Here is a 12,099-nt window from a genome sequence, read left to right as displayed (position 1 = left end):
AGGTTACTTCTTGTACAGAGTCTTTTATCACCTCATAGAGTTTTAAGAATGGGGCGAGTGTGAAATTTAGAGATGCCATGATCACTTTTTGAATATGTTCAGTGTCCTTAAGTCTTTCAGTTTTACAGACATCATTGATTATTTGTGAGATTTGCTCTTTGGTCAACTCAGCTTGACACAGCCTTCCTTCTTCAAAAGCTGATGTTTGAGTCATTTTAGTTGATGTTTTTTTCTCATGGGGCTTTGTTGGGCTTATGACGTAGTCCTCATTGTCAAAAGATCTAATTTTAGCTTGTTATTTGTCTAATGCTGCCATCTTCTCATTTATGAACGGGAAACTTTTTCTTTTCTCTCTTTCAATTTTCCCCGTCAGGATCGTTATGTCTTGCATGATTTTATTCGCTAGACTTGAATTGCTCTGGTTGGCTGCTAGCGAATTGGGCTTTCGTTTCCTCTGGAACTTCCTGACGGTTTCAGTCTCTCAGCTAGCATACGGGTTTGATCCTCACTCCGCCCATCTTTGGGCATCACCCTAATCATTCCCTGAATGGGTCTTGAATAGTAGCTTCCTTTGTCCCCTGGTTTTTTTTTTGTGTTGCCCTAGCTTCATTTTGTTGGCTTTTTTGGTAGTCGTTGCCCTTGTATCCTTGGTTTAGGTGTTCTTCCATACATGGCTGAAAAATATCAATCCCTACTGGTTCTGCACCTGTGAATTCTATTTGCTGGGACTTTTTCCCCACAGCAATATTGGAGTTCTGTAGGGCTTTTTCCAAATGGCCTAGATCAGTCAAGTCCCAAGGACCTGCATTTTCCCATAAGGCCTCCGAGGCTGCAGATGCGCATGGGGTTTGATCAGGAAGTGCCTTTACTCCTTTGAGGCTGTCAATGGGTAACTTAGGTTCCTCCCGTGAGATGCTTTCAATCGAATTACCTGGTAACAGCCATTCGTTCCCTTGATTGGAGAGGGCATCCCCTCCCAATCCAGAAGGGTCTGGTCTGCATCAATAACAATTTTTGAATTTTGACTCTCAACTTCGTCGCCTTCGCCCTTGTCAGGGAATTGTGGCCCTCCAAGGGGGGAGTAATTAGAGCAATCTTCCTCGCTTGCTCTCAATTTTTCACTTAGCTCTGGATTCTCTTTCTTGATTTCTTTTATCGATCTGTCTAGAGCTTTATCAGGATTCTCACACAGTTCCTCACTTGTTTGACCCAAGCAGATTCTGTGCTCTTTAGAGGGAATGGAACTATCTGTCCGGCCATTTTCCCCCAAGTAGCTAACACCTTGATCTCCCAAGATCCCATGATCCAACCGAACTTCAACAGGTTGGGTTTTGCCAGAACCCATGGGTAGCTGACATGTACTCTCAGCTGGGGTTGGGGTGGTGCGAACACTTTGGGGATCAAGGGGCTTGGGGACAGGATCTGATTTATCCTCAGTTTCCAGGGGTAACAGTGTGTTCTTTTCAATTGTCAAATCAGCCCCCACCGAGAGGCTCCTTCGCTCCTTGGTGCTAAAAGGTAGGCATGTCTGTTTTAACATAGGCAGGTCTCTTTGCAACATTCTATGTGAATGGTCAGGGATTCCCTCAACTTCTGGGAGAGAAGTAAATCTTTGTCTTACCTGGAGGCGGGTTCTTAAACCCGCGGTCGGCGTTTCAACAGGTACCAATTTCATTTTGTCGTGCAGCTCCTCATAAAGCTTCCCACTTAGCTGAATTGGCAGGGGCGGGTGACCGTCTTCAGCTGACCCCTGTCATGAGGTTAGTTAGCTGGCAAAGCCACAGCCAGCAGCCAAATAGCACAACAGCAGGTAGTCCCTCAATATCACGCCCTCCTCGCTCCTTCAATTCCGGCAAATTTCTTCCTGTTCAGACAGCTGATAGGACACCTGAGTAGACGCAGCCACAGCACAACAGTAGGTAGTCCCTCAATATCGCGCCCTTTGCTCACACGGGCTTAGAATCATTTGATGGTCGTCGTATGGTCATAAGATGGCTCCAGGGGGGGTCATAGAAAGCCGGCCGTGCGTAGGCTGTTTCGATGGCGGTTGGCCGTTAATGATGTGAGGGCAGTGTAATTTGTCAGCGGGTGACCTTTCATTTGTTTACAGTTCATGTGGGGTGGATTGTGACACTTATAAACTCATAGTCCATAGTTCCTTATCCTGAGCATGGGTCTCCATCAATCCTCACGAACAGGAATCCATTCTTTAATAGATAACATAGCCGTTCAAGTGGCACATTGAGTGCTCTCTTTGAAATCTGTGCAGAGCCTGCTGATGCAGGTTCGAATCCCGGCAGAGCCAAACTCAGCCTTTCATCCTTCCGAGGTCGATAAATGAGCACCACACACCGTGGGTAATAATGAGCAGTTAACAGAGTTCTGGTGATGAGCTCATCTTTCTGGGTTGTAGTACCCAGCTCACTCAGGGATAAAGTGCCCATTTTACTCAGTGATATAGAGCCCAGCTCACGTATGGCTATGCGGCCGGCTCACTTGAGGATATAGTGCCCATCTCCCTAAGGGATATGGTGTCATGCCCACTCAGGGGTATAGGGCACAGCTCACTCTGTATCAGTCCCATGCCTTCCTGCTGCTTCAGGCTCTCTAGCCTGCCAGGCTTCTAATGACCATAAGGTTGATTCGGCCACTCAGACATTTTAGGACAGTACTTTCCATCTCCGCCCCTTGAGACTATAACTGTGGCAAAGAAACGCGATGGGCTCTATACCCCCGAGAATGTGATTAAGGCATATAAGTGTGCTGGGTGCTATTTTTCTGAAACGGCTGCTGACCTGTATGTTAAGTCCCCTACCCCAACCCCCTCTAGTCCCTCACCCCAGTTTGTCCTAGGCATTCCTGTTAGGACGAGTGAGACTCTCATCTTTTTACACCAACAGAGACTCCAAGCTATTGCCGTGACCGTGGTGTCCCCACCAGAGGTATGGGGGCTGAATAAAACGAGGCAAAGCACACACTGTGAAGATTAACTAAATTACCTTGAGTCAGGAATAAACAGATTACAGTGTCTGTACTTAACACGTTTCAACCTGTATTATGAGCTTCATAGTAAACTTTACAAGGGATCATTGGCCAGGGCATTTACAAGAATCTGCCCCTCCGGAATGGGAAACACACAAATCTTCAGAAACCTCTATGAAATGAATGTATTTTACTTAGCAGAGGCAAACATGCTTGGTATCATAAGACAGCATACCCATGAAAACACGCGGCAGCTGCTGACTACCCACAAAACATTGGGTTACCCAAAAATGAAGTTAGTTGGCTTACCCCTCCAGTGCACGGTGTCAGAGTGACCTGCCCCGTGAGATGACAGGGGGTCGTGCCGGATGTGTGCACACTGGCCCCCGGAACACCTTTCCAGCGTTGCCGCTCTCTCTCTCTCTCTCTCTCTCTCTCTCTCTCTCTCAGCAAACGCTAGATGATGACGAGCCAGGACCACGCAATGCGGGGGGCTGAACTGCACGCCTCCATGGATGCCTCCTGCTGCTGGGAAGCGCGAGGACCCCGAGGATCTCGTGAATGGTGCTGCGAGTAATGAACGCTTCCTGGAGTAAGAAGGTTCTCTAGAGCATTGTAAGCAATGCCTTACTCTCACAGCTTTCCTCTTCACTCCGTCCAACCCCTAATTACATGTAGTTAAAAAGGTACATTCCTCGTTCTAGCCTTCACTGTGCCAAGTTCAGAGGGACCAGAGGCTGGACAAGGTAGGACCTGAGTGGGCACGGCCCACCCCAAATCTGTAAATGTCCACTCAGCAGCGCTTGTGGGCATTTACAGATGTTAATGTCACTGCAATGAGCCCAACTACATTAGCTCCAGGACCCACTATAAGAGTTTTTGTAGATGTTCACCGTTTGTGCTATTCTTATTAGGAGTGGTCCTTATATATGGGGTTAATCCCGAATCAAGTTGGTCTTCTGGCACACATCTATAGTGAATACAACACATGCAAGACAGAACGCATTAAAACACAGGATGTATGATATTCAACCATACTGCACTTCAATGCACTTACCAGCTATTTAATAGGATGCAAGCCTTGATAACCACTTTATTGTCGAAACACGTGTCGGCTGAGACTTCTATATAATAAATATCTTCTACTCAAGGACTTTGGATGTATATTACAAGATTTTAGTTTTAGTTTGGTGTGCTCTTCTAAATATAGTTCAGTTGAGTTAACTAAAGGAAGAGCGCACTCATAGCCGGTCATCCATCTTTCATACTTTACCTTACTCTGGGTGTGAGTAGGCTTGCCCAGATATTGATCTTGGCAACGCAGCTCAAATCCCAGCAACATATTTTCGCACATGTCTAGCGCACACATCGGGTTTTTGCCTGCTACTTTCAATTCTTCTGTGTCTTACTATAGGAAAGTCCGGTGCCCAGCATAGAAAGTCAATATATTTTTCCCCTGGATTTGACTTTGCCAACATTAGACAACAGGCATTTTTTCTGGCTTGTGTTTCCTCAAGGCATCAAGACAAGGCAGAATTGTTGTTATATGAACTCAAACATCAGTACGTTAAAGCACAGAGTGGAAGGAGATATTGTGAAATTAATAATTCCATAACAAGCAACAGCAACGCTCTGAATGAAATTGAGAAAAAAATCAGCTGTTCAATTGATAGCAATTCATGAACAGCAATTGAAATCATCTCTACATAGTGATGTTACAATAGGGGTCTGCAACCTCTGGCTCTCCAGATGTTTTGGACTACAACTCCCATCCGTTTTCATCTGCATGGTAAATGTTGACTGGTGCTAGGAGTTGTATTCTAAAACATCGGGAGAGCCAGAGGTTGCAGACCCCTGCAATAGAGGAAGTCTAAACGGGTCAATCATCAGTCCGGGGTAGTGTTATGCAAAAAAAGCTCTAGGAGTGCAGGCCTCATTTCATCAAACACATTGAAACCATTTAGCTCAAACAACCTTCCCTTGAACCTACATCATGACAGTGCATGGCCAATCGTGGTCTACACTCTGCCTTTTCTATGTCGTCCACAATTCTGGAACCTGTTTCTTAGCCACCATTATGGCCTGAAACCGGGATACCAGTATTTACATCTGCTGCTCTATCCAGTAGTTTTAAAAGAACATCTTCCGGAGTTCTATGAAAATGTTTGCCCAGTAACATATCTATAATTTCCAGGGTTTCTGGTCAGAGCTCCACCACCCTGTCCTTTTCCAGGAGTCCTAATCTTTTCATTTTACCTGGGAGCCAGTAAAGCACAAAGATAGCTTTTGTGGCTCTCAGGGAATGAGATGCTTTTTTGTTATAAGAAGAATGAAGAGTTGCTGTCCAGTGTTCCCCTAAGAGCTCAACACCAGCTTGCAGGTATTATTTTGTAATCATCATTGGGTGTAATTTCTAATGTGCCCCATTGTCTGATCCATCCTGTTGATCCTAATCGACATCTCTTGTTCCATCTGCCATTGGTGAACATTCTTTTCTGTAGTGGTCCTATTCTTCATGATAGCTGTTTGCCATGGCTTACTCAAATGCCCTGTTCCTCCTGTCACTTTTGAGGTTTCTTTGCCTAGGTGCCCCAATCCCTTGTAGTATTGCTCCATGTTATTACTCTAGGACTCGCTTTTTCTCCTGTGACTGCTCAGGGATTCTGTGGTACGCCACTTCTAGGGCTCCCCTTTTCTCCTGTAACTGGACAGGGATTCTATAGTCTGCCACCTCTAGGGCTCCCCTTTTCTCCTGTGACTGGACAGGGATTCCATAGTGTGCCACCGCAAGGACTCGCTTTTTCTCATTTGACTGGACAGGGATTCTGTAGTGCTCCACCTCTAGGACTCCCTTTTTCTCCTTTGACTGGACAGGGATTCTGTAGTGCTCCACCTCTAGGACTCCCTTTTTCTCCTTTGACTGGACAGGGATTCTGTAGTGCGCCACCTCTAGGGCTCCCTTTTTCTCCTTTGACTTGACAGGGATTCTGTAGTGCTCCACCTCTAGGACTCCCTTTTTCTCCTGTGACTGGACAGGGATTCTGTAGTGCGCCACCTCTAGGGCTCCCCTATTCTTCTGTGACTGGACAGGGATTTGGTAGTGTGCCACCTCAAGGACTCGCTTTTTCTCCTTTGACTGGACAGGGATTCTGTAGTGTGCCACCTCTAGGGCTCCACTTTTCTCCTGTGACTTTACAGGGATTCTGTAGTGCTCCACCTCTAGGACTTCATTTTTCTCCTTTGACTGGACAGGGATTCTGTAGTGCTCCACCTCTAGGACTCCCTTTTTCTCCTTTGACTGGACAGGGATTCTGTAGTGCTCCACCTCTAGGACTCCCTTTTTCTCCTTTGACTGGACAGGGATTCTGTAGTGTGCCACCCCTAGGGCTCCCCTTTTCTCCTGTGACTGGACAGGGATTCTGTAGTGCTCCACCTCTAGGACTCCCCTTTTTTCCTTTGACTGGACAGGGATTCTGTAGTGCTCCACCTCTAGGACTCCCCTTTTCTCCTTTGACTGGACAGGGATTCTGTAGTGTGCCAACTCTAGGGCTCCCCTTTTCTCCTGTGACTAGACAGGGATTATGTAGTGCTCCACCTCTAGGACTCCCTTTTTCTCCTTTGACTGGACAGGGATTCTGTAGTGTGCCACCTCTAGGGCTCCCCTTTTCTCCTTTGACTAGACAGGGATTCTGTAGTGCTCCACCTCTAGGACTCCCTTTTTCTCCTTTGACTGGACAGGGATTCTGTAGTGCTCCAACTCTAGGACTCCCTTTTTCTTCTGTAACTGGACAGGGATTCTGTAGTGCATCAATCCCACCTTTTTATTGTCATTCATCGCGGTCAGATTTCTTTTACACTGATGCTCTCTTTCGGATACAGCACTAGTGTTTTGCTCTGCCCTCAGGTCTCATCCTTGGTAAGTGAATATTACTTTATGTAGGTTTACAAGTGCTTTTTGCATTATGTGTGTGGTGCTCATCCATCTTTATCTGGTTTTCTGTGCTTTAGTTGTCTGAAACGTTTTGCTCTAGGTGCCCACGTGCCCGTTTGGTGTTTTCCACATCGGCTAGTGATGCCAATTGACTGGCATTTTTCCTTCTACTGTTTCCGTAGATATGTTAGGTGTGTCTGTGCTTTGCAGTTGTTTTTCCTCAGGTAATTGTTCTATATTTCAAGAGCTATTGTGGTGAATTGTGTAGCACTCAGCACAGTTTACTGCTAACCTGACCTTCGGGTTTAGAAATATGTATGTGTTGACTTGACCATGGTAAGAATGAATGCTTTTTGGTTGCTGTAATAGGAGCCGTTGAGGGCTGGTGAGTAGGAGGACTTAAGTAGAGTTTCTGGTACTCTGAAAAGGGTACATGTGTACTGGAAGGAACAGGAATCCGTGAATCTGGTTGGTAACAAAAACTCTCTCTTTCCTCTGCAGATATTGACGAGTGTCGACTGAATAATGCGGGCTGTGATCACATTTGTAGAAACACAGTGGGAAGCTTCGAGTGTAGCTGTAAAAAAGGATACAAACTGCTGATCAATGAGAGGAATTGCCAAGGTAAGACCCTGGTGAAGCATACATAACAACACTAGCACGTGGTAAAGAGGGTCGGACACCGGTAAGGCGGGTCAAACCAGCCTGCACCAGACCATGGTAAAGAAACACATACTAGGATATAATGCATGCCATCATGAACCCACCAACCTAGTGCCCTCTTAAAGTGCGACATTCCAAAACAATGGGCACTAGAAAATAATATGTCCAGACACTCCCCTGGCAAAGAAGGTCATGCAGCTATGAGCCCCTGATAAAGATGGGCATGCCATCAGCAACCCCTGGTACTGGGGAGCTGCCCTCACAAGCACATGGTCAAGAGATGTATCCCACTACTGTGTCTTGTAAGTAGGGGAATAAGAGAATAAACTCCCAGCAAAGAGTGCTGTGGCAGCACAGTCCCATGGTAAAGCGGAGCATGCCATCACAAGCCACCAATAAAGAAGGTCATCAGAATCCACCAATAGAGAAAGGCATGCCAAAACAAGCCCGTGGTAAAGAGGGGCATGCCCATGCAAGCTCCTGATAATGACGGCCATGTCACTCCGGGAAAAAGGCCATGCCATAACAAGCCCCTGATAAAGTAGGACATGCCACCAAAACCCAGCCAAATGCCTCTGGTCTCTAAAGGCATGCAACCATGGACAGAGGGGAAAGAGGGGATGGGAGCAGGGACCTTTGGAAAAGCAAAGCATGTCATCACAAGCCACTGATAAAGACAACAGTAAGCCCTAAGTTGCTTGCCAAGAATGAGTCTCTTGTATACAGGGTTGTGCCATGGTGAACCCATGGCTAGAAGGCACGCCCATGAAGGCCACAGTGAGCCCTTATTTTTTATTTTTTTATTGTGTTTGATTCATAATAGAAACTTTACAATTTACAGAAAATGCAATATAAAAATTCTCAATTCTTTTCCTCTTTAAAAAACAAAATTTGCATCAATTTCGGACAATATTCCATTAATTTAAAAGATCAAAACATATAGGAAGAGCTCAAATCTTCGATTCAATTCACTTCATTTAGTGCTGAGATACATTTCACTAGTACTTTTAAAAAGTTTGTCACACTAATAAGCAGCTTAATACTGTTCCCCCACATACATCTGTTCCATAATGTTAACCCCGAGAATTCCGTATCAGAGTACAAGTGGCTTCCAAAATGTCTAGTTCTAAGTTCATCAAAGTATTTACAATAGATCACCAAATGTTTCAACGATTCAACAGTACCATGTATTTGACAGAATCGACATTCCATACCTTGGTTACCAAACTGGACGCTTTCCTCAGCCTAGTTATGTGTGCGGTCATAAGTACAGAATTGATTTAATCGAAATCGCATATATAGATTTCTTTCAGAAAAGCTGGGGAATTGGTATATGTACCTGGGCAAGACGCCCATTTTTCTTCTGAATAGTGCATATTCTTTATACGATTTGATGTTACCAATGTGATCTGATTGCAGACACCAAGCCAACAATTGGAGTTTGCGTTTGTTTGCAGGTAAACACAGTATGAAATCTTCCTTAGGAATATTAGTGACTTCTAAAATGCCATCCATTTTCTTAACAAATTTCGTTAAGATAGGTAAAGAACCATGTTCTATTATTTTGCTAAGATCTACATATAGGGAGTTCCTAGGAGGACTAAGCATCTTTCTGGAATTATTCAATTGTCTCCAATTCCATTTTGCAGAAAGAGCCAAACAACCTAGTTCATGCAGAATTATGGCATTTGGAACAGATTTGGCTAGGCCCAATACCTTTTTCCACAATTGACCTTGAATCATGTCCAGAAATTCTTCCATCTCAACCATACATAAATCAAGAATATATAATATACATGGTTCAATCTTTAACATATACAATTGAATAATAGGTATTAGGGAAAAGGTACAGTATTTTCTATACAGAATGCTCATTTGCGATGTCAAAGGTTTATTTCTTTCCCTTAGAAGTTTGGACCACCATGTCTTGGAATTCTGGTCAGTGAGAGTGTAGCCTAGATAACGTAACTCTCTAAACACCTCAAGTTCTTCCATCCCAATTGACCAGTTGAATTTTTTGGTTTTTTTCTTACCATCAGAAAAGATCATGATTTTAGGTTTGGACCAATTTATTTTTAGATTATGGTCCTTTGCACAGAGATGGAAGGCATCCAGCTTATTGTGCAACCCAAATGGGGTTCTATCCATAAATAATAGATCGTCTGCAAACTGATACAATTTAATATGAGATGTCCAAGACCTGCCCGATAAGTTGTAAGATCCTTCCAAAGTATTTCAATCTGAGAAAGATTTATATTAAATAGTATCGCAGCCATTGAGCAGCCCTGTTTAAGTCCAATTTCAGTTGGAATTTCTTCTGTTAGTGTTCCTATTTTGTTAACACGTACCATATAGTTTGTGTTGGAGTGCAATAATGCTATGAGGGCCACTAAATGTACAGGAATCCCTAAATGGATCATAATCTTCCATAAGTAACATCTTATCACAGTGTCAAATGCGGAATTGAGGTCTAACACGGCCAAATAGACTGCACCAGTTCCCATTTTTTTGGTTTGGCACTGGAGAAGAGATAATATACTAGCATTAAGAGTACACCCCATATCTTTGCAAAAACCAGTCTGAAATTTGGACAGGGTATCATTCCTGAAAAGAAAATCTTGTAGTTCCTTTAAAATGAGCTGTGAGAATACCTTTGCAGAAGCATCAGTTATTGCAATGGGTCTAAAATTTTGATGATCATTGGCGGGACCCTTCTTATAGATGTGAACTATGATGGCGGTGCACCATGAACTAGGAATGCGTTTAGTGGCAAAAATTATATCAAATGTAGCTTTAAGAATTCTGGCCCAGAATTGCGGCTCTAGTTTTAGTGCACATGCAGGAATACAATCCGGACCAGATGCTTTAGTATCTTTTAGCTTGATAATAGCATCTGTCACATCCTCTACTGACCCAGGACAATTTTCTAAGATGAACTTCGAGTACCCCATAGATGGATCAATGTGGAAAGATTTGGGTAGTACAAATTTTCCGAAAATATATTTAACCCAGGTGGCAGCTAGAATAGAGGGTTCATTAGAAGCGCTAGGGGCATTCAGATTTCTAATAAGAGTCCAGATATTCCTTGTATCATGTGCCAGAATATTGTACATCATGCGTTGGTTGTCTTTGAGAGCAATTTCTTGCCTGAAAACCCTGATCTGGTTCTTAAACGATAAAATAATAAGCTTCTTTTCCACACCATAGGCAATAGAACTCATATTCAGTCTCGCTAGTTTCCTAATAATACAATTTTTTAGGAATTTTAAATTATGAATTCTTGAGTCAAATGCATGATGGTGTTCTCTTGGAGTAGAAGACGGGTTTTGATCGAGGGCAATATCAAGCAAGTGTGCCTGAATGATGTTACTAAGCTTCACTTCCATTTCTGCATTCAGAAACTCAAAGCTCCGATTGATAGAGATGAAGAAGGCATCATCCTTAATTTTGGCAATCAGTTTTCCACAAGTGTGTCTGCTCCATCTAATCGACAGACCTGGCCTGTCAGGCTCAATCAGTTGAAGCGATTCTTCCATAACTAAGCTCCAATTATTTGTATTTAAGCTGATAGAGATGGCTAGATGGTCCCCGTAGCCAAATTTTAAGATTTGAATAGGTTCACAGAGGTTACACAAACATGAGGATAGGAAAAAATGGTCAGTGTATGAACTACGATCATCCCACCTCCAGGTAAACAAGTGAGATCCTTGCTTGGGCTTCACTAATTGCATGTTCCATTCCAAGAAATATCACACCCACTTTTGCCCATTTATCATCGTTAGTGGTAAATTCTTAATTTCCCTGAACACTCCTTGATGCTTTATCTTGTAACAAGATAAATGAAAATCCCAACCTATGATGATCCCAACGTGTTTCATAGTTACGAATATATCTTCCAAAATTCCATCAAGTGTGTAAACAATTTGATCCCAGGTGGTGCGAACCCTGTTCCAATGCAGGCATATAATTACTAATACTAGATCTTGTGATCCCCTTGACTTTAGCCTACCCTTTAAGCCCCTAGTTGCTTCCATAGTATAAGAACTATAACCTGGAATATTAAAGGGAGACATGTGCATCGTTTCTTGAAAAATAATTATTTCATGATTATTTCTTAATTCCTCTTTTCCGAACCACCGTTGGAAATTAGCTAGTCCGCAAAAATTTCAAGTTGTAATTCTTAGGTAACCTTCGTAACGCTAACGCATCACCGTTATCCTTTACAGGTGGACATAAGTTCCACTTGGCCCTGAGGTGACTCCATTCAGTGCGACCACTAGTGCAAGCAGTTGCTTCAGTGTATCTGCACTAATGTTAAGTTGCCGGACCGCTTGTATATTCACTTCTTTAGGGCTTTCAATCACAGGTGGGGTTGCTAAGAATTCCTCTGCATCTTTAATATTCATAAATACCGATGGAACCAGACCCAGTGCAATAAAATTATCTCTTTGTTCCCAGACCTTCTTCATGATTAACATTGACTGCAAGCCACATAACATACGGTGATTGCAATGGTTACCAAG

At 43.5% G+C, this 12,099-nt stretch overlaps 1 protein-coding gene and 1 long non-coding RNA gene across 8 annotated transcripts in view; one reads left to right on the top strand and one right to left on the bottom strand.

The window, feature by feature from the left end:
* The window catches only part of SCUBE3 (signal peptide, CUB domain and EGF like domain containing 3), a 785,923-nt gene that overhangs the window by 575,940 nt on the left and 197,884 nt on the right, over positions 1-12,099 (top strand). For all 7 annotated transcript variants that reach the window (XM_069633481.1, XM_069633476.1, XM_069633480.1 and 4 more), the window contains one exon: positions 7,415-7,537. In XM_069633481.1, coding sequence (XP_069489582.1) covers positions 7,415-7,537 — 123 coding nt within the window. The remainder of the gene's footprint in view (positions 1-7,414; positions 7,538-12,099) is intronic.
* LOC138520988 (uncharacterized) overlaps positions 1-12,099 on the bottom strand; it is a 258,021-nt gene that overhangs the window by 88,144 nt on the left and 157,778 nt on the right. The window lies entirely within an intron of this gene.

Source organism: Ambystoma mexicanum, chromosome 13 (genome assembly GCF_040938575.1).
Source record: "Ambystoma mexicanum isolate Mex_15411 chromosome 13, UKY_AmexF1_1, whole genome shotgun sequence".
NCBI classification, from domain to species: Eukaryota; Metazoa; Chordata; class Amphibia; order Caudata; family Ambystomatidae; genus Ambystoma; species Ambystoma mexicanum.
The sequence above is the reverse complement of the archived record's forward strand: the minus strand, read 5'-3'. Positions and strand labels throughout refer to the sequence as shown.